At 38.2% G+C, this 23,454-nt stretch overlaps 1 protein-coding gene across 8 annotated transcripts in view; it reads right to left on the reverse strand.

The window, feature by feature from the left end:
• Positions 1 to 23,454, reverse strand: part of SORBS2 (sorbin and SH3 domain containing 2) — a 92,027-nt gene that overhangs the window by 42,209 nt on the left and 26,364 nt on the right. For 2 of the 8 annotated variants that reach the window (XM_089903658.1, XM_089903657.1), the window contains 7 exons: positions 19,950 to 20,016; positions 19,233 to 19,277; positions 16,499 to 16,688; positions 13,713 to 13,827; positions 5,849 to 6,007; positions 5,074 to 5,157; positions 3,236 to 3,292 (listed from right to left, as the gene is read on the reverse strand). In XM_089903658.1, coding sequence (XP_089759784.1) covers positions 3,236 to 3,292; positions 5,074 to 5,157; positions 5,849 to 6,007; positions 13,713 to 13,827; positions 16,499 to 16,688; positions 19,233 to 19,277; positions 19,950 to 20,016 — 717 coding nt within the window. The remainder of the gene's footprint in view (positions 1 to 3,235; positions 3,293 to 5,073; positions 5,158 to 5,848; positions 6,008 to 13,712; positions 13,828 to 16,498; positions 16,689 to 19,232; positions 19,278 to 19,949; positions 20,017 to 23,454) is intronic. The other 6 variants (XM_089903662.1, XM_022571015.3, XM_089903659.1 and 3 more) reach the window with 5 other exon arrangements.

Genomic DNA, 23,454 nt, shown 5'->3' on the forward strand with positions numbered 1-23,454 from the left:
TAGATGATACAAATTGATAAATAATTCCAAATGCTTATTGTACACACCATTTTCATACTTCTTCATTCTGAACAATACAATGAAACAGATATTAAACAAAACTGTTAGATATGAATTTGAGATGAAAGTAGTTGTGGTATGATGTATGATGTCTAGAATGTATAGGGAAATGCCTACCAAGTATATATATATATATATATATATATATATATATATATATATACACACACACACACACAGACACACATACACACACACACACACACACACAATCCCCCTTATGCATAACTCTAAAATTGCTTCTATAAACTAATATTTTCATTTTTACTGAATGAGAATGGAATTGCCCAAAAAGAAACAAAAGCATCTCTCTGCAAGAGAATATTACCCTCTCTTTTCTCTAGACAGAGAAAAGCATATTATAATACTTTTAGTTCCTGTAAAACATTTAGATTCTGAATTTCTCAATAAATATAAAGATAGAAAAAAATTGGTCTGCTAATCGGATAAGTTTACATGACTATTTTAACTATTCAGCTACTCTGAATTGGACACTGGAAAGGTGGAAAGATAAATACTAAATAAGAAGGATGGCAAACAAGTAAATAAATAAAACCAGACAATTATATTCTGATTTTGAAATATTAATTCTACATGTTTGCAGAAGAGCAACACCAAAGAGCCTCAGAGCACTGCCACCTGTGTGGCTCACAGCTTTCATGGGACATCCAACCACAAACCACAGTTGGCCATCAAAAAGTATCCATTGTGGAACACTCTTAGAATACCCCTAGAGTGATCAGAAATTTTGAATCACCAGCTAAATGATTTTGAATCATGAGCCTAAACAATACTGTAATATGAAATAAAACATAGTGTAAGAAGTGAAGGCTCTATACTGATAAATTAATTGTGTTTCAGACTTAGGCTAAGAAACTACAATTACTCCTCCTTGTGCTGGTTTCCACAACCTAAAATAAACTGAAACCAGTATTGTGATGTGTGTTCAAAGGAAAGGTTCAGTATTAAATTATAAGGAAACAATAAAAAGTCTAGATATATGACTAAGAGAAAACCTTGTATGATAAGTATATGAATAGTACTCATTCTGAAATGGAAATTGTCTCCAGAAAGGAGGTAGTTATTTTGCCTATTATGATCTACTATTTACATATTACCATTATTTTAATACACCTAAATGAAGGTCATGTTAATAAAATACAGACACTGAATTGCTCTTTCTGCTATGTGATCATGGGATTAAACTTTGCTTAAAAGTCCTTAATTGTTCCTTATTAATGCCAACTTCTCACTTATATTTATGGATTAAAAAGTATGTTATTCATGGCATATACTAGGCAATTGATAAATGGTAGCTAAGATAATGTCTAATCAATTACAAATTTTACCAGAAATGTTTTACATAAGGTTATTAGAGACAGAATCCAGTACCTTATCAGAGGATTTTTTAACACTGAAAAACCATGATGTGAAGTTAATAATATAGCTAATATGCTATCAGAACATACAGCACCCCCTTCTCAATCCCTAAGAGATAATGCAAAATCAGTTTACCATCAGCAAAGTGCTTCTTTATGTGATTTTTTTTGCCACTACTGTTAACATTACAGAATGCATAGAATTAAGTTTCTACTATTTTTATCCCAAGGATTATTGTGTAATGTTAATTATAGAAAAGTATTTCACAGAAATTAATGGTGAATAAGAAATAGTATTAAGTAAATAATTTGTTTCTAAAAGATTTGAGCTCTAAATATATCTTTTGGAATTGCTAAGAAGTATGGTATAAAGGAAAAGCACTGAAGTGAAGGTTAAGCGATCTGTTTTTTATTTTTAATTTGCCACCATATTATCATCTGATTTTGGACATATTTCTTAAAATAGTTGGACTCTACTTTTCTTGACTGAAAAATGAGTGAGTTAGACATGGCGATCTCCAACTCCATTTCAGTTCTCAATGAACTAACTGTCTTAAAAATATCTTGGAAATATCTGACCAAGATGTCTGAGAGAAATATCTGACCAAATTGAATTCCAAAGTAAATTCTTTGGCTGTTCATGTGTTGAAATGATACCCTTTCTTCAGATCTAGAGGTAACATGACACACAGAATAGAACTGCTTGTTGTATTTGATTTTCTTCAGATTATACACCTATCTATAGCAAATAAGCCTTTAGAAATGATTGAATTCAATAACCCAGAATGTTTCTGGTTACTCTATTTTACTTTTTATTTAATATATAAATATTTCAACACTTCTCTGTTTTAACATACACTGTGATGCATACCTCAGGGGAAATAATTTGGAATTGCAAATTGGTCTAGAAAGTTGGGTATTTCCTCCTGAGACTGTGCCTGCAATTCCAGTTGTCACTATCGTGTGTCAGTAGTATATCCTGCAGCATAGGTATTCTACTAGTTTTGTTTTCTAGTTGCATGTATTTAACTGAGTTAAGACTTTTCAATGAAAATATTTATTTTTCATACTCTCTTTGACTAATTCAAATAACACTTTACATTGCCAGGCATAAATTTTTTTTTCTTACCTATCAGATTGTCATGAGCATTCCTATACAGAGATGGAAAATGCATTTCATCTCATTTGCCAGTGATAATCTATTAGAGTAGCTGCCTGGATTATAGCATTGAGAAGGATTAGTAATGTCTGCCAAGGGTATCTGACTGGGAAGTTGTGACATGTGTGCCAGTTATTTGTCAGCCCTATTCTTGATTTTATCTGATGCTAAAGTCCACAAATTGTATTTAGGAAAATGAAAGAATTAAATTTTAGGAATATGTGAGACATAAAAATCTGATTATCTAAGAATATAAACCATCATTCTACACTTCCAAGCATGATGATAAAACAGCTCAGAAGAGAGTTCTAGCAGTATTTTACTCAGTCTAATCAAATATATGCACTAACACTACTACTTTTGCTTTTTGATTATCACACTCCTGGATACCAGGATGCATTGAATAGTTCACCTGCAAGTAATGATCGGAATGATTCTTCACCTATGTTTCACAAAGAGCCAACAATTTTGGTATAATTAATGTCCAGGCAATGATACTGGATACAATCTAGTGATGCAAAGACAGATTTTCAAAAAACAGCTTAGATACTTTAGCGAATTGTAAAACACGGATGTTCAGAATCACAGTAACAGGTCCTAAGAGAGAAATCTGAAAAAGAGAATAATTTGTTTTTACCTCATTGGAAACACCAGAAGAATGATCTTGAACATAGTCCAGAGCCTTTTTAGGAGGCTGGGTGTAGATGCACCACATAAGCAGAAGTGTAGAGATGGAATGGAGGAGAATCAATGGCAGCAAGGAATGAACATGTGGAAAAGGTGACAACAGTTAGAAATTGAGTGCTGACAGTATCAGATACACATATAGAGTGACATGAATGGAGCAAAATGGGTGTAGCCCAGGAGGAAGAGTGCGATGTTCGTAAATATTCTCAAGCACTGGGCAAAATTACTAGTGATTTGATTAGTATATTTATAAACTCATTTCATCAAATCAAAATTAGCACTCCTAGTCTCTAGCCACAGAGGAATGCAAGGTACATTAAAAAAACACCAAAGGAGCAGGTGGATAGCATGCTGGTGAGTTTCCATGTGTGGCCTGAAAATGATTGTAGAAAAACGCTGATAATTTAGGCTCAAAACAGAAATTGGTCCTATCCCTATAAACTGTCTAATCAACAATAACAACACATATAAATTAAAGCTAGGGAATTTTTTTTCTCTAAAGCAAAATGCATTTATGTGAATACTTGGATTCAAATTAGGAAAAATATTCTTCCTATTAGTTATAGAAATTCTAAAAATATTATTTGGTTTATACTCATTTACAGTTACTTTTGATCCAGTTCAATAAGATACAATGAATCTAACCAAGTCTCCTTTGCATTTTAGGGGACAAAAGGGACTAACTACTATAACCACCTAGTATATAATATATGGTCAGTATATGACTGTATAAATCAGTCTATGACATGATAAAAGAAAGATTGTACTCTCTGATCTTTAATCAAACTTCTGTGCGGTGTATTCGGTATGTTCTTTAAGTGTTTAAAATTCAGAAGCACCAGTGAGAGTATAAAAACTATGTAACTGACAGACATCAAATGCACTGCTGTCGGCAGCTGCAGTTCCCCAGTAAAACTCGAGTTAATAAAGGAAATTGCTATTTGAAGCTTGGGTTGATGCTTTATCCCAAACAGATTAAGCAGTTCTCGTAAGGTCCACCTTTGGTGGAGGTCTGGGGACTAGAGGAGTTGTGGTGGTTTTCAGTAGCAGGAGGAGAAATCAAGGTCCACAGGGTTTCCTCGTTTTTCCTTTTCCTTATATCCCTAAGGGCAAATGAGACATTTTATAGTGGGGATATCCTGGCAGTATATTATAGTGGGGATTTGCCAGAAGTTTTTGTTTTTCTGATAGGTCTGAGTTTAACTTCTGACACTGCCACTTAACTCTCTTGGGCAAATTACTTAACCCCTCTGACCTCCGGCTTCTTACTGGAGGGACACTGTGAGGACTCAGATCATTAGTATGGAACCCAGCCCTCTCCAGGTGCTTGGTGATTCCTCAGCAAATAGGAGCTATCATAATAGTAAGTTTTATTATTGTAAATTTCACAGTGCTTTTCTGATTGAGCTAGATCCAAATGGACTGTAAACAAATACAAATCTTCTATAAATCTGTAATAATTGTCTGACTATTCTAGGACCGATACTATCTCAACATTTTGAATCTGTAATCAGTCAGATATAAAATAATCTAATGCATGATTTGGTGGGAAAGAAAAACTATACAGGAAGTGTCTGACATGTTTAAATGTTTGGTAGAGAAGTAAATGCGGGATAAGCTGTACCAAATTTGTGTGTGTAGAATATACTTTTTTCAGAGTGTTTTTGGTGTACATAGTATTCAGCTCTCGTTCTCTAAATGACACCTATCTCTTCTGATAACGATATGTTTTATAAATCAAACAACATTCTCCTAATCGTTTTATATTAACAGTCTAGCCTCACTTACCGGGCGTCCAAACTCCAGTTCTGAAAAGAATTTATACCAGGGCTCATTTTCTAAATCTATGTCATCTGGATTTATGCGATCAGTCTGGAGCAGATGTGAAGGAAAAGGGAAGGAAAAGTCACACTGAGCTAAGTGAGGGCAACGCTGTGAGGCATGAAAAACACACACATTCGCACACAAGCATGCATCAACTCTCACCCAACAAATCTCAGCCAAAGAGAACAAAGGAAGTAAAGTAAAATGGGCAAAATTAGGATATGAAGGTGAGCTTTGATGGCATCACTTAGGCCCCTAGTTATTTTCTGCGCCATCATTTCTAGTTTTCTCCTTAGCTTGATGCATAAACTATGACAAACTCTCTGTGACAGTGAGATTGAGCATTGATAGCACAGCAGGATATTAAAACAGGCTCAACTCAGTCACCAAGTAGCTCTTCTGGGCGAGTCACTCCATCGCCCCTGCCCTCATTGGTCCCAGCGTGTAAGCCTGGAGTCAGCAGACAGTTCGCTCAGGTGCAGGCACTTGGAGAGCCTGGGGAAGGCAAGGGGTCACGTGGGAAGAGATACAAGGTGGGGGAGGAGTGAGAAGTGCTGGGAGACTGTTAGCGGGTTGTTTGGCATGAAGAACCCGGGGTCTCGGTGAGAAACAAAAGGGCAGCAAGGTGGGGGTGATGGTGAGTAGCCAGCCTCTGATTATCTTCTTAGCCTCTGGGGAGCAAGGGCTGCGTCTGAACTTCCCGACGGCATGAGATAAGTTAAAGAAGGAAGGAGCTCACCCAGATGGGAGAGAGAGCCGGGGTGCACGCGCTTGGTGTGGGAATGCTGGTCCTGGGCGGAGGGGAGGGGCTACCAGTTACTTCTCCATATGGTGACAGAGAAATAGGCTTCCGGCCAGGGTCCCTTGGAACAGGTGTCGGAGTGGTTGGGAGAGGGGGCTGTAAGAAAAAGGGGTGAAGGAAAAACTGCTTCATTAGATGGAGGTTCTCGATGGAACCAAGAGGTCACCAGCTAGCGGCACTTTGTGTCCTGCCTTAGGTAAGGCAGGAGGAAACGTTCAGGAAAGGTGAAATGTCCCCGGGGTCTCAGATAATTTAGGAATGGTCCAGATCACTGAAAAGGTGTGAAGACAAGAAACCTTCACAAAGTGAAGAAAGGCCACGTTTTATGAGATACCCCGAGTATCACCTTCTACCGGTCCACCCTGAGCTAGAGAAATGGACCTGGGTGGAGTTAAGTTTTTCATATTACTGTGGTCGGTCAAGGTTGGGGAAGAGAGAGGCAGAAAACCCCACCCTGGTTTGGTTAACACTTTAGAGAAAAATTTAAAAAAAAAATTTTTTTTTTTTTTTGTAATTAACTTACACCCCTCCACTGGTTTCTGAATGTCATGTTTAAGATACAAAGCCTAGGACTGTTAATATAAGCAGGTTGAGAAAATATATACATATTATATATATGCTTTAATAATAGAAAAAAAGACAGAGCATTTATTTTACCCAGTGATACCCTTAATCTTTTAAATAATACGTGCCTGACCAGATTCATTCAGGCCATTGATTTTACATTAAAAAGGGATGCTTAAAGTACTACATATGGGTTATGACTTCTTTGAGAATTTATTACATGACACTAATTAAGCGTGGAACAACTGGACAGTAATATTTTAAGTCGGGGAAAAATTAAAAAACTCCAGTTCTCTAAAAGCCATTCACCTGGGCCAGGAGAGGACATATTCCAGGAGTTATATGACGTGCTCATGGCCTCAGAGCAGATCTGTATCATTCCCTTCCAGTTCCTAAAGAACTCAAGGACCTCCATGGAGTAACTACATCTCAGCTCCAGAAGAAATGCTCTACAACCTTGTGATCTTGGGTGCTTTGAGATATGCCATATTCAAACAAAAGCCATTATTTGACATTAGCTTGTCCGAGTGTTTTGTTGGCCTGTTGCATTCCCAATAATTTTGTTAATAACACACAGTCTGTATTTAATAATCAATTATATCCAAAGTCTTTTTAGAGATGTGCTTTTTATTTCAATATTTTATGAGATTATAATAGTAGTTACAGGCAGTGATAGAAAAGTTTGAGACATGATAACACAAGAGCGAAAGGGCCTGTGGTATCCAGAATATGTGGTGACCATAATGATAAAGGCCATGTAACAGCCCTGTGACATGTTTACCGTGAAGCACTAGGGGATTAAAAACAGACTATGATAATAGTTGTGGTGGTGTCACAAAGCCTGTGTCTGGACAAGCACAGTATTGAGATTGTTCTGTTCTTTCTTTTAAAATATTATTATATTTTATAATGTTATGGGGAACATCGTATAATTACTATGAGAAATGTTGCAGAAATTTTGAGATATATTCTCTTACTTAGTCAACATTATATTTGGTTTTACATTTCAGAAGTAACAGTGAAATTGATAGAAAATATTCTGGTAATTAATTTACCATTTTCTGTTTAATTAAAAAATTTGTTTCAATTTATCTCTGGTTCAATAGTGCAAAAGTGGTAATTGAGATTCTGATAGTACTGAAATACTGTTTTTCTCCAATCATCATTTAGATTATAGCTGCAGTATGTAGGTATTTTGTGGAATAGTTTGGCTGGAGCTGATATTTAAGGTAGTTGACACTAGAGAGAATTTTCCAGTAATTTTGTTCTGTCTGTAGAGACCCAGGACTGCTTCCACAGGAAAACTAATCTTTGGCTTTTTCAAATCTCACTGTTTCTAATGTTATATCCTTAATAATATTACTAATTCTTGATTTTATAATCTCTGTTTTCATGTACAGTACTTTATTTTGCTAAGGGGAGATAGAAACTTCTCTTAGAGGATACATTTGTTTAAAAAACATTTTGAACAGTAGAGGGCAGCAAATGTAGAGGGCCAAACAAATAAGTATATTTGGTTACAACTTCACTTCGATTTCCACCTTAAAAAATAGATACAACAAACAAATATACTAAATCCTGATTTATAGAAATCTATTTCTATGATAGACTATGGAAAAGGGAGCAGAATATCTACCATCCTGCACCCTACCTTGGAATGGCAACTTCCCATGAATTATGATTTTGTAGATTAAAACTTCAATTTATCGTCTCAATGGGCAACTGTCTAGAATTCATGCCAATAGAAGTTAGAAGAGAAAACCCCCGCAAGGATAATTGGTAATTATCCATAACTTTGGAACTTAATGAAAGGCACATGCTTGAGCAGAGCCTCGATGGTAAAGAAATGGTAAGTGGCAGAACTAGAATTTTCTATATGCTGTAGTTGACCTTTTGAATCCCTTTAGTCAGGGAACAATTAAATGTATTATGTAGCAATCTTGAGTCACTCTAAGGTACACAGAGGCCTCACAAAAGTCAGTGATACACATTCAGATGGTCAGCCAACAGACAGACAGACATACTAATGATCTCACTAAATCAGCACTTTCCATGAGTGACTTGAAAGTTTTTTAGTCGTTCAACATGAATGTTAACATTCAGAAACTCATTTAGGAAGCATGATCATGCTCATAAAAGACAACAAAAGAGCAGAGATACTGCTGTCCCTCTTTCTACCCTCTTTTGATCTCTTTTCATTTTGAAAAACTCAGCACACCTGGGCTTAACAATGAACATGGGGTCATGAGCTCAAGGGGAAGTAAGAAAACCTAAAATTATAAATCACACACAATTCTTATTTAAAGGTAACCTATTTTTGAAGTTTCGTTTTCTACAGTTTAAAAGCATTTTGTTGCTTTTCAGGTTATAAAAATTCTACTGTTCTCAGAATTCTTATTGTGGGCATGGGATTTCTATGTGCTATTCCGAACAGAAAAATTGCCAACATCATTTGGTCCCTTTATAACTTATGCTCATTAGATTTTTAAGCTTTAATGACATTGGCTGCTATGTTTTATATCTATTGAGATACCACAGTAAATGCTCTACACATTGTTAGTTGGGATAATTTTTTATGGTTCAAACCAACAGATGAAAGTCTCAGAATTTTTATAGCTTAAGCTTTAAGTGACACTCTTCACTGCTAAAGAAGCTTAAGTTTACTGAGGGCTTAAATTGCATTTCAACTCTGCCCTGTGTTTTCAGTGCTTTTTCTTTCACTTTTACCATTATGTGCAGGTTTAATTATTGTAGAAGAAGATAACATCTCCCCATTATTTTCTATTTTCAAGCATAAAGGTGTCCTAAATAAGTGCTTAATTGAATTTATATTATTTTATTTTAATGTGGTTCACCTATAAACATATCCAACCCAGATGGGTTGTAGAATTTTTATTAATATAATCCAAGGAGAGAGTTTGCATGATTGTCTCATGGAATAAATTGCGGTTCAAATCAGTTTAAGATAAATTCCTGGTGATGGCAAAGTATTTTTCTAGATCAAACATTTGGCCCATTTAGTCATCATTTCTAAATTTATAGTCAAATGAGCATCTAGGCACTTCAAAAATTGTATTCAGGGGCTTCCCTGGTGGTGCAGTGGTTGAGAGTCCGCCTGCCGATGCAGGGGACACGGGTTCGTGCCCTGGTCTGGGAAGATCCCACATGCCGCGGAGCGGCTGGGCCCGTGAGCCATGGCCGCTGAGCCTGCGCGTCCGGAGCCTGTGCTCCGCAATGGGCGAGGCCACGACAGTGAGAGGCCCACATACCGCAAAAAAAAAAAAAAAAATTTTATTCATTTTTACTTTCCTGTTAAAGAATATAAATGCATAGTCCATTGATTTCTAAGGAAGAGGAGAATTCTTTTGGCCAGGGTCGGAGGAGGACTTCTCTTCCTCTACCCCCTTTGTATGCTAGGGAATCATGGAATTCGGGAACCACAGTTACTAATAGCAGTGTGTGGAATCCCCCGTGTGTGATTTGATGGAGACCCATGGTGCCTTTTGTCACTAGAAATGTACAGACTTCATAGATAAGCAACAGAACAAGGATTAGGTCCCACCAACTTTACCCACTAACTGCAAGGGTAAAACCTATACTCATTCCCTTACTATTAATTCAGTGTATATTCACTGAACACCTACCATGTGCCAGGCATTGTGCTAGGTGCTGGGGATTTGACTGGTGCACCAGTCGGGGTCCCTGCCTTCAAGGAGCTTAAAGTCTAGTGAGGGACACAGACAAGTAAACAGGCCATTACAATTCAGGGTGGTGAGGGGTAATGCAGTGTGCTGTAGGGGGGCTCACAGCAGGGGAAGCTTGGCCCCAGTAGTGTCCAGTAGTCAGGATGGTGCCCTGGGGGAAGTGAGACAGGCCAAGGGGAAGATGGGATTTTCCACAGGAAGAAAGAGGTGGTGGAGAGGGTATTCCTGGCAGAGAGACAGCCTGTGCAAAGGTCCATGGGGGGAAGATTGAGAGCTCTCTGTAGAGCTGGAACATGGTGAGTGAAGCAGGAAGGGCAGGAAGATACTTGAGGCCGGAGAGGTCAAAATGGGGGCCAAACCACAAGGTTTTTTGTATATTACATTAAGGAACTTGGATTTTGCTCTAAGGACACTTGAGAGCTGGGAGAAAGTTTTGAGCAGGAGGTTTTCTAAGATTGCCCTGGCTGTGGTGTGGAGACTAGATTGGAGAATTAGAGAAAAGAGTTAGTGGGTGTCATTCTAATATAGGCAATGGACAATTGTGGACTGGAAGAGAGGAGTGGCCGTGGCATGTCTCCTGGGAGGCAGGACTTCGAGATGGCTGGGGAGAGGGGAATCCAAGATGACACTTGGGAAAACTGGGCAGACGGTGGCATCATCTCGGAATTCAAAAGAGCAACAGAGCCAGTGCACCAGTCAACCCAGCGGCGGTGTATAATTTACAGACGTTAAAGATGAAAAGAGCAAAGGAATTCTCACAAACTGTCTTGGAGGAAAAAGACATGAAGGTGCCTAAATCTTGCAGTCCTTACATGTTGTCTGTGTGCTGTTCCATCACTCTCATTTAGCAAACCTGCTCTCTATCCTCTCTCTTATGTGTGTCCAAGACACTCTCAAATCTTACGTGAACTCTACCAAGATACAGCCACTCTCTGCAACAGCACCATGCCCTGAGCCCTTTGTTTTTGTTTTTCTGATTTAGAGAGGCAGCTGGAATGGATTCAGGGTTGATGAAAAGGAAAAGATAATAGTCGAGTCCTATAATAAAAACCTGGCCAAAATGATAAAGATGATTAGCTCAAATCATTTTGCGTAAGGCTGGCCCTCAGCAAAATTGTTTAGGAGGGATAAACATTTTGGTTCTTTCCATTTCTTCATAAGGTATCCATTTTCATTTCCTTCCAAGTTTCTAGGTTCCTTCCACTGCTCCTTTCCTGTGGCAGCAGAGACCCATCCGTACCCAAATCTTCAGCCATACCCACATTCCAGATCTTTCCATTCTTCTTAGAGCTAGTTAAGTATACTGGTCTTCTGTCCTAACTATTCAGGGCCCAGGTTGCTGGTAAAATAAATCCAGTACATTAATTTATTATAAATGAACAAATAAACTAACTTATACTGCAAAATAATTAAATAATCAAATACTCTAATTAAGGTGATAACGACTACCAGCTAAATGTGTTTTCAATTTAGCTAATCCTGGATGTGCAGCAGTATGGTGGTGATTAAGTACACCAGGCATGAGTCTGCCTGGGCTCAACTTCCAGGTCCAGCACTCACCAGCCACGGGAACCTGAGCAAGGTTACTTAATATGTGCTCAGCCTCTCTATCTGTAAAACGGGAATTCCATACATCTACTTCATAGGGTTGTTGGGATCATTATATGATATAAGGCATAAATTACTAATTATAAGGCCTGACACATAAGTAAGTGCTCAATAAGGAGCTACAACTACTGCTATTGCTGCTGTTATTATTATTGCTATTTTTAAACCGGGAGCCTTCAAAGCTTTAACCCAAAGACATGAGTAAAGTGGAAATTTCAGTCACAATGACGGGCCTGTGAGTAAGCTCTTGATGGGGCGAATTCATTTGGTGTGTCTCCGTTTTAACCATACAGGAGATGGTCTACTTCTCACAAATGTGGCGCTACTCTGCATATTGATTAAATGATAGACTCCAAGTTCCTTGAGGTAAAGACTATGTTTTGCTCACTGCCGTGTCCCTCACACGTAGTACGATGCCTGGCACATAGGTGGGGCTTCACAGGTTTTGCTGCATGAGTAAATACTAGAAATATCCTGACGGGACTGCTTCCAAAATCAATCCTGTTTCCTGACATCACAGATACAAAAGCATTCCAGGACAGTGACATCCCCCAGCATCCTAAGAGTCTCAGACATTGTTAGAATGATCATTAATGTTTCGTTATTTACATTTAAATCTGACTCATTATTTTGCATGATTATTTTGTTATTTTAAACTTTATGCAATGGTGATATCATGGTTCACCCACTTCTCATCTTAGAAATTTCAAAGATCATGATATTCAGTCATATAACTTAGTGAATGGGTTTTATGTTTGCAATGGAACCTGCAGTTCGGTGGTGTTCCTTTTTTTTCTTTCAGTTTTTCTGGTAAAGTCCTGTTACTCTAAAAGATATGAGTTATCTGAAGAAAGGCAAAGAAGGCTTAGAAAAATATCCTGTATAAATTATGTGATTATAAGGTTTTTGAACATGTTTCTCAAGAACATAATCATAAATACAGTGTTTCAAAAACTAAATGAAGGACACTTATATTGGGTGTGGTGAGCAACAGTTTCTAATCAAATTTCAGGGCTGGCCTTATGTTATATACAATAATGTGGTTTCTTGGATACTCTTAAAGGCACTAACAAAGAAAACTCTCTTTTTCCTGTTCACTGACACCTAAAATTCTTTTAAGACAAAGACAAGAGCGAATTGCAGCCAGGTTTTGATAGAGGGGATGCAGAGGAATTATAGAATTTCAAAGAGATCCTGAAGGCATTGATCTAGGAGGGAAAGCAAGGACTGGGGGAATCAAAGCAAAAGAGGGCCAAGGAACAGCCTATTTGTTCAATTGTACTTTGAGGAGGCAAGTGGTTATTTTCAACTTTCTATGTCTTTTCCTTTGCATGTAATTAAAATATATAATTGGGAGAAACACTGCAAAGTTAAATATAGTCTTGATCCATTAGATTGACAATCAGTCAGGAAACTTGAGGCTTGGTAACCTGAGGGAGATTTAATAAGAATCAATTAAAACAACTTGTTATAACAAAGGACATTTGGAAAATTTCCCTTTAAGCCAAAGAAATATTAAGAAACCAAAATGGAAACCAAGGGATGGAACTGCCTGGTCCATTTGTATCAGAGAGGATGAATGATTGTTCTCATTAGCAATGTAGACTGGCAATTCAGTGTTGCATTTGAGAGTTGTTCTTTTCCTTTTTTTAAAATTTAACTCAGGATCATGATTAGGCATATTTATAGTTACATGAGAATGAGTCCTATATTTGATGAGTAGGGACAATATATTAGAGACTGTATTTTTAATTCTGAGATAAGATACACAAATCATGATACAAAATAAACATGATTTCTAAATAATGCCAAATAAATAAATTACCTTTGTGATTCAAAAATTGCTAAACGGTATGAAATTCAGGTTTATTTGGGAACCCAGGAAACCTAGAGAACTGGCATTCTGTTTAATGACAAGTGCTTACTGGTCTTTCATGCTGCAGAATGGATGACTTCCCAGGTTCATATTCAAAAATACTCCTTGGCTCAGAACGAAATTTCCTTGTGTCCACTTTTCTGTCTGGAGGGTCCCAGTCATGCCTAGAAATCAACAACAAATTACATATGAAAGTAATTCTCTGTGCTTAAAACTGTTGTATAAAACCACTGATTATCTGTTTTCAAAGCTAATTTTAGTATAGACTTTTTTTTAAAGCGTCTCAGGATAAAATGTTAATATGCAAAAAAATAGCACATTTGTGTTCTGTTTTTCATAAATGATTTAAAGAAAGCCATTTGTTTGATTTCCTATTATATTTTCCTCTACGTCTTTTCATACAAGGACTATTCTCCTGCTGGCTCAATAACTCACATGAGGGGTTTGTATTGATAGAAATGCAGCCAGTTAGCTGCTGGTGAACTCTGGGGATCACAAATGGCAGCTGTGTATTTTTGTGTTTAGAGGAAGTAGCGGTTATGCTCCATTAAGTTATGTGAGTTTATCCCATCACTCTGTGACCTGGCGTCCTTGATCCGAAGTGACAAGGAGTAATGTACACGTCATGTTTGATCTTGTTTATCTTGCAAGTGGCATCATAGTTTGTCTATGAAAAGTGCAAAAGTATCACTTCGGTTGCCATCCATAAGAGCAAGTTGTATGGCAGTGGAGACCCTCCATGGCTTTACCCTTGAAAACCTAGAGGCTGGCATCTATTCCATCGCATAGGAGACCCTGGAATCAGCTCTTTTTCCTGAACTAATATCCTTCAAGAGGCAGGCAAAGAGGGACTTCAAAAGTAAAGCTTTTCTAGGTAGCTGAGGCTGAAGAAGGCTTCCTTTGAGAGGATCACATTTGAGGAAGAAGGATTTTCTGACTGTAGATGGAGGCAATTCTTTTGTTTTTTTCCTTTTTTTAAAAAAATATATTTTAATTTATCTGGCTGCGTCGGGTCTTAGTTGTGGCATGCGGGATCTTTGTTACCTGTGAGGGATCTTTGTTGCAGCATGCGGGATCTTTAGTTGTGGCATGTGAACTTCTTAGCTGCGCATGTCGGAAATAGTTCCCCGACCAGGGATTGAACCCGGGCCCCCTGCATTGGGAGCTCAGAGTCTTAGCCACTGGACCACCAGGAAAGTCCCATGGTGGGGGCAGTTCTGACCCATAGAGTGGGATGAAATTCTGACTCCATGCATGTTGGAAATAGAAGTTTCTACAAGACAGGAGAATTAGGGGCAGGCAGGTCCTGGCTTTCTAGTAAATTGATGAGCAATATTCAGCAGATGTACTTTGAGCATCACATAAGACAATGTATATGAAAACATTCTAGAAAATTTTAAGGGATTATCGTGTTTCTCAATGAAAGATTTATTTTTACTAGACATATAGGACAAAATACATTTAAATCTGAGTTCATTTTGGTTCTTTTTTATGGCAGAGATAGTATTTTGTGTCTAGACAATTATTTCTCAAATTTAAGACATAACACCTATAAACACATAATCATCATGAGGAGACGGGCATTAAAATGAGAACTTTTCACACATAATGTATGTCTATCTTTGTGGTATCTTATACCCTATATGATCAGTTACTTTTAATGGTACAACAGGGCGTTGAATATAATATTTCTGGGATGGGTATGACAGATGGATGCTTAATAACCATATTAATACTGAATAATTCTTATATTCTTATTTATTATTGCTGGTATAGCATGAGCTATGGCTTTAGTTAGAGCTGAGTGTGAATCCTGGCTTGGACATAGTAGCTGCATGAGCTGAGCAACTTACTTTAATTTCCAAAGCCACAGCTTATTTTTTCTCTCTCTCTCTAAAATGGGTTTAAAATAGAACATATCTCATTGGGTTGTTCTCAGAATTAAGTAATATAATACAGGAAAAGTGCTTAGATTAGTGGCTCATAGTGAGGTCTCAATGAAGGTTACCTATAAGTGGTACTATTAGTCATTATCCTAATATAAATGGCCCAATAGAAGTGTGTTTATAAATTTTTATTTTTGTTTGAATAGTTTCTATAAAAATATTTCAGTGGGGAAATTAAAATTAGTGTGTGGAAATGAGTCACAGGTAGACACATTAACTAATGCCTTACTTATGATTTATGAATAACCTTTTCTGTTTTTAAAAAGATACTTTTGTGATCAGAGGGGAAATTTTAAATCATTAATAGTCCTAACATTTCAAATCTGAGGAAACTGAAAATTAACTGCATAGTCTCTGACCTGCTATGCCAAAGGGAGTGTCAGTTATTTCTATTTATTTGTCTCATATGCATTTATTTTATTTTATTTTATTTATTTATTTTTGCGGTATGCGGGCCTCTCACTGTTATGGCCTCTCCCGCCGCAGAGCACAGGCTCCGGACATGCAGGCTCAGCGGCCATGGCTCGCGGGCCCAGCCGCTCCGCGGCATGTAGGATCTTCCTGGACCGGGGCATGAACATGTGTCCCCTGCATCGGCAGGCGGACTCTCAACCACTGCGCCACCAGGGAAGCCCCATATGCATTTATTGATCAAAGAGTGGAGATGATGCTCAGTTACTTCAAGTCTAACTCAGGTGACCATGATATTATGAACCAATATTGTGAAAGTGTTCGCTACACTCTTGATAGAAGAGGTGAACATGGCACCTTTATAAGACTATACATATACTATCTCAGAAAGGTAAGCAGTGATTCTTCTGCTGAATGCCCTGTGGGCTTATTTTTATCCTAAGCTAAATACAGGACACTTCAGGGGAAAATGCCTTACTTCTCTGTTGAAGACCGATCTCTTGGTCGAAGTGGTGGGACTGGAGGAGGAATGTGCGGGGGAGGGACAGGAGAGGAAGCATCCTTAAAGGCGTCAGTGCCGTTGTCGGAGTGGCTTTTGGAGAGGGGTCTGTAGGTCTGGGTCTTGGCAGCAGGATGTGACTGAGCACTGTAGGGTGAATTGTACAGGCCTATCACGAAACACAACACAGCAAAACAAAAACAGAACAGAAACAAATAACATTTTGAAAGTGCATTACATTATTTATACCCCACAAAAATACCCCATGATTTTACCAAGATTATTATCAGTAAACATATTCACAATGCATGCATTGGATGGTATGCTCTTGATTTATTAATATTATTAATTTATTAATCATTATTAATTCATTAATGGATTGCATGCACGAGCATTGGTTACAGTGAATCCTCATCAATTATTATGGAATTAGTAATAATTCCAACTGGTACTAGAAACAAACTTACAGATACTTAGCAAATTTTCTCGTGGATAGTGTAAACTAATATCGTAGTTAAGATTTTAGAAGAAGATTAAAAATACTTAATAGAACTGTTTCCAAATATCTTCTATTACTTTAAAAGCTCTGATTTGCATATGATAATGACGTGTTAATTGCAATCAAACAAAATATTGAGCAAGTTAAATACATGCGGTGCAAGGCATAAGGAAACATCAACCCTCAATAAGCTTATAGCACATCTGGGGAAAAGAGATGTGATTAGAATTATGACTGAAAATAATTGGTAGCATATGATAAAGGCCGCATGAGGAAAACATATTTGAGGCATTAAAGATTTTAGAAGATGGTGATTGGTCAGAGAATATATCACAGAACTGATGACACTAGAGTGAGCCCTGAAGGATTGGTCTGGGTGGGCCGGGGAAGAGGGCAGCGGAGATGGCAGAGGAAAAAAAGCAGCAGAAAGTGCAAGGCATAGAACAGCGCGATGTAAGGTTAGTAGGAGGGGAAGAGACTAATCAGAGTTGCTTTGTCTGCCGATTAAATGGTAAAACTCTAAAGGGCTCTGCAAGTTTAAATGTAACTACCGTTCAGTTGACTAATTCTAATGGATGCAAACTTCAATATGAAAAATAATTATAAAAATTCTGAAAAAAAAAATTCTGAATTTCCTGCCACCTCAATCTTTTGAGCTAAGTCTATTTTCATTCATCTGCTCCTCCTGAAGGTCCATGCAAATTGGCTATGACAAATGAGACAGTGTCTGCACTTCTGTTTTGCCTCAGTGCTACAGTCAGACTTCAACTTGAGCGCTTGTTCAGAACGAAACAGCAGACCCAAAATGGAGTTGCTTGTGCTAAGCCCCACAGCACCAAACCGAGACTTAACTTAGTTACAGTTCTGACTCTGCCAGAAATGGAATCTTAAAGCCGTCCATCAGGAATGGCCTGGCCAGCGGGAGTTAGATACTCTGCCTGACAGCCCCCTGCCCTCCCCTCGGGGAAAGTGACCTTGCAGTAACCCACCCGCTGTTTTTCTTAGTCTAACTTTCCTGTTCCTGCTCCCTTCTGCCTATTGAAAGCCTTTCGTTTTGTTCAGCTCCTCGGAGCTCCTTTCTGTCTGCTAGATTGGATGCTGCCTGATTCATGAATCGTTTAATAAAGCCAAGAAGATCTTTAAAATTTTCTCAGTTGAATTTTGCATTTTAACAAGCGAAACACAGGAGAGGAGTTAGGAGAACCTGAGACCGGGAATAAAAGTTGAGGGAATCTTAGCAGGCCACCTGCTGCCGTCTGGAAGAGCGAGGACTGAAAACCAGATTCTTGCAGCTTGCTGAGCCCGTTCTGCTTGTTTTTTTCCTTCTACTTGTCGTCGGACACTAGTAGCAGAATCCTCAACAGTGAAAAGGCCTGAGTGCTGGCCTTCAGGCCTCGTGGAGGGGACAACCTCATCCCTTTTGGGGGTGTGGCTGGCAAGGGGGCCTCGATGGGAGGCTGCAGCTGCTGAATGGGACGTGGGCCTCGGAGACTGCTCTACAGAAGGCAGTAACAGGCACTGTGCAATCGTACTGAGCCTGGGGCCGGGAAGTGACAGGCGGCCCTGTGTGGGGTCCCCTGATGTGACATTTAGGAGAAAGCGATGATGGAAACATTTTTCAGGGGTCCCTCACTCCAGCCTGCAACCATTTCACAAGATACCAACTCACTCAAGTTCAAGTGGAAATGCCTGGAATTGAAGTCGTTCCATTATGACCGCTGGCAACTCTGAGTCAGAAAAGTGGTCCAGCAAACTGGGATGTTTAAAAATCCTTCAATAAATGATTGCATTTGGAGCAAAAGCATGGACAGGGTCACAAAATACCTTGCTTGACTTGTTTTTGGTGAAGTGTATCTGAAAGATCTTACGCAATTGTAATCATTCTCTCTACTGATAAAAGGAGATCTTTATCTTATTTTGTACCCCCTGTTACAGTATGTTCTTTCCTGCTGTCCTTCACACTTTGGTTAAACATTCCTGAAGCCGAGAATAAACTAACAGTGGGGATGAAGGAGATAAAATAGTATTAGTTCTCATTTCCATGAGAAAAGATCAAATCTTTCGTTATACATGCTGAGAAAAGAAAAAAAGCATCTTCCTAATTGTAGAGACTGAAATCGTGCACTCAGAGTGGTAAAAAAAAAATGACTGGGAAGTTCTTCCAAGCATGGGAGGACACAGTGTAGTCATGGCAAGCAAGGAAACCCATCCTACCTGCATTATATGTATAAGGAGTATTATACATGTCTGTGTCATCATCTAGAAAATGAAACATAAATATTATGGTAATACAGATTGGTCACCACATCCTAACAAGATAGCAGAACTTCAGAGAAACAACAGATTTGTTAGAAAACCAACACATTTTGCCTAGTTCATTAAACCATTTTTAAATTTTCAAATATTATGAGGGTTTTTATTTTTCTGTTGTTTTTTGTTGTTTTTTTTTTTGCTGACACTTTGCAAATTGACTTCTCTGGGCTGTTAACAGGTTTGCTCTGCTGCCCACTTCACAGCATACAGATATCAGTCCCTCTTCCTCCTTTCTGCCTGTCCTGGATCATGAATTTCCTTTAGTAAGTGCTTTAAAGATCCCTTGTCAACTCAGTGAGACCCAGCTACAGTCACTGTCTTGATATGGGGCAGATGCACCTGGACAGAGGAATAATGTGTCTGTTTAAGCAGATAATACGCCAGCAGTTTATACTGTGGATAGGGAAGGATGAAGAGGCTTCCTGGCGGCTCAGGGGTGAAGCAGCATTGCGGGTGTCTGGGAGTTGAGGGGTGCTCTAAGAATAAGGAGGAGTGTTGAAAAGAAGGAAGGGCCATGAAGTTTGCTGGGGTCTTGACAGTTTGTGTGAACGAAAACTACACAAAAGAGTGTACATCCTTCAGCCCACAAGGACCTGATCAGAAAACAGAACTACATACCCGGCTTGTGCACCATGTGGATTTGCTTAAACATGGTCTTGTACCAGTCCTTTGGCCTGTCAACTGTCTGTAAAAGAAAATGTCCAACAGTTACAAAACTGGTTCCAAATAAACATTGTTCCTCTTTGTATATTATATCTTTTTAAATAGAAGATTTCTGTTCTGACTCTTTACTGTGTCATGATGACATATCAGTAATTTATCCAGGGATACATGCCATTTGTAAATACATTACCCTTTGTTTGAGTGGAGACTGAGTTGGAATGTTACACGCTATGGTTTTATTTCTTCCAGGTCACAGCTGTGCCCAGCCCTAGGTAGTTGATATTTGTGCAAGCTTATTTATATAAAATTAACTGAATAAAAGTTATAGTGTTATAATTGTTTGCTTCGCTCCTTTTGGTGATAATTATCATTATCCATAATAACTTGTTAGTATACTGGTCAAGACATTATTTTAAAAATTAACTAGGGGGGGCTTCCCTGGTGGCGCAGTGGTTGAGAGTCCGCCTGCCGATGCAGGGGACGCGGGTTCGTGCCCCGGTCCGGGAGGACCCCGCGTGCCGCGGAGCGGCTGGGCCCGTGGGCCATGGCTGCTGAGCCTGCACGTCCGGAGCCTGTGCTCCGCAACGGGAGAGGCCACAAAAGTGAGAAAAAAAAAAAAAAAAAAAAAATTAACTAGGGAATATTATGGACTCAAATTGTATTCTGATCATCGGCTTAGAATTAGAGAACTAAAAGTTTGGCATTTACTAGTCTGAGTTACTAAAATACTGACTATAGTAAACAATCTAGTGTCCTAGAGCAAGTCACAAAATATAGATATTGTTTCAAGATTTCTTTAACGTGATAATAAAATGTTGGCAACATTTGCTGTGCTAAACTGTAAGTTCCTTAAAAGCAGAAGCTCCTTATCCACCCCGCTTTTGACATAATATAAACAGTAGGCTGCAGTGGAAAGCTGAGATTAATGTCAGATCAACCTAGATTCAAATCTTGGTTCCTTTCATTACTGTTTAATACTTCCAAGCAATAAGAATTTGAGCAAGTGAGGTAACCTTTTAGGGCCTCAGTTTTCTCTTCTCTAAGATGAAATAATTATATCCACATCGTAGAATTGTTATGGAAATTGAAAGAGACAGTGTATACAAAAAGACCTAGAACAATGCCTAGAATATAAGAAATGCTCAATAAATCATAACAGTAGGAAACCTCAGATATTTACAGAATAAAACAATGAATGAATCCAGGTTATTGGATGGAAGTCTACCTAATCGTATACCTGTGAAAGTGGACATATGCCTTTATAATCATAATTCAAGATTTTGCTTGGAGTGTCTTCATTTTAACTCTTCCAGGGTTATTCTGGTAAGAAACTTGACCATTCTGTATATAGTGACTAAATATACAGATTTTTCGAGGCAGTTCTCTTCATAGAAAATATTCTGTTAGGAAGGCCACAAAAATATTCTTGTATTTGTTAGACTGAGCTTTGGTGTAGATTTTATATCCTGATTTTTCTTTCCAATGTGGTCATCGTGTTTTCCATCTGGAAATTGAGGGTTTTGTGCTATATCTAGACTTATTTTGATCTCTAAGAATATATGATTCTGGTAATCACCACAAATACAGAGTAACATCAAGGGCTAATTGACTTTGTTGGGAATCACTTCTTCACTCATTCTAGGCTCTTTCTACAATGGAAATATTGAGTGGATCACTGGTGGACTTTATACTCAAATGGTGGCTGTTATTTGCTGGGCTAAACAAAGTAGATGAACATGTATCTTTAAGGGACACTTATTTTCATAAAAGATGGATTTGTTTTTCATTAAGCTTTAATTCCTTTGCAGTCTTTAGCAATAAAAAAAAGACATAACTTTGTGTAAAAATGTTTCCCAGCCATACCTGGACACAACCAATGGCAACGAGGAAGCTGAATAAGTGAGTTGTATCTCTGTATATGGCAATGCATCCTGACAGACAGGAGTTTTTCCTTCACTTGCTGGAGGGCACATATCTGGCGGGATCTCTGTTGTGCCATCTGCTAGCTTTATATGGTGAGCACAGAGATGCCAGGAAATGCCCAAGTTGCTTGGCAAAGAGGAATGTGAAACTGGTAAATGGGAATACTAAAACTCTATGTCCCTTTCTAAAAGAAGTCCTCTAAGCATTTAAAGTCCCTTTTAGAAATGCCACCATGTAGGTTGTTATGGCAAACATTGAGATTAGGTAAACGGAAGTCTACTCAAATTTCAGGAAGTTTACTTCTGTATTTGTTCTTCAAAATGATTTTGCATGGGCAGTAACTACTAGTAAATCACTATTTGGTTGTTTTCTATAACTTGGCTGAATAAACCTGAAATTTTACACTCCTGTAGTTTACAAAACATCAGAACTCTACATTGATTTATCGTGCAGAGATTTCCAAAAAGGGAAAAGACACATATTTTCTACAGTTTTGGTGATAATTATCATTATCCATAATAACTTGTTAGTGAGTATAGTGTTCAAGACATTATTTTAAAAATTAACTAGGGAATATTTTGGACTCGAATTGTATTCTGATCATCAGCTTAGAATTAGAGAAATAAAAATTTGGTATTTACTAGTCTAAGTTACTAAAATACTGGCTATAGTAAACAATCTAGTGTCCTAGAGCAAGTCACAAAATATAGATATTGTTTCAAAATTTCTTTAACGTGATAATAAAATGTTGGCAGCATTTGCTGTACTAAACTGTAAGTTCCTTAAAAGCAGAAGCTCCTTATCCACCCCGCTTTTGACATAATATAAACAGTAGGCTGCAGTGGAAAGCTGAGATTAATGTCAGATCAACCTAGATTCAAATCTTGGTTCCTTTCATTACTGTTTAATATTTCCAAGCAATAAGAATGTACACCAGTATACATTATTCTATTCTATTTTTGCCCCTTTCCAGCTTGGAAAAGACTCAAACGGTGTTATATTTGAACTAGAAGGAAAGAATCTTACATTTCACTTAACTACTCACCTTAATTACACAGTCTCGTGGGATCTGAACCCTAGCGGTTTTTGTTGTTGTTGTTTTTTTTAAGGATGGCAGTAGAAGGCTAACATAGACGTCCCAGGTCGCATGAGAGAGGGCAGCCTGGGAGCTGCTTCCCTTTCTTCAGATAGCTCAAAGGTACATTTGGTTAATTCTTGGCTTTTTAGAGTTTCCATGTTACTTTTTGAAATTCTGTTTCCTTGGTCTATGCTGGTTGTCTAAAATGAGACCCTGAGATGATACACTGGGACAGTACTGCCTTTGGTGTGTACACTGAGCAGAAAGCCCCTGTGAAGCAATGTAAATCTGATAATCATTACTTTCTATGCGGATGAGAAAGAAAAACAGCCTTGGAGATTCTTGGCCTGCCGTGGCTCAGACATGGCGAGACTACACATTTATAAACACAGCTATACTTGGGGATGTGCTCTGTGGGGCTGACAGATAAGAAATGTGAATGACTCTTCAGACCTGTAC

The sequence above is a fragment of the Delphinapterus leucas genome, chromosome 21, assembly GCF_059928025.1.
Source record: "Delphinapterus leucas isolate spDelLeu-1000000601 "Yukka" chromosome 21, BTC_Dleu_Yukka2, whole genome shotgun sequence".
In the NCBI taxonomy this organism is placed as follows: Eukaryota; Metazoa; Chordata; class Mammalia; order Artiodactyla; family Monodontidae; genus Delphinapterus; species Delphinapterus leucas.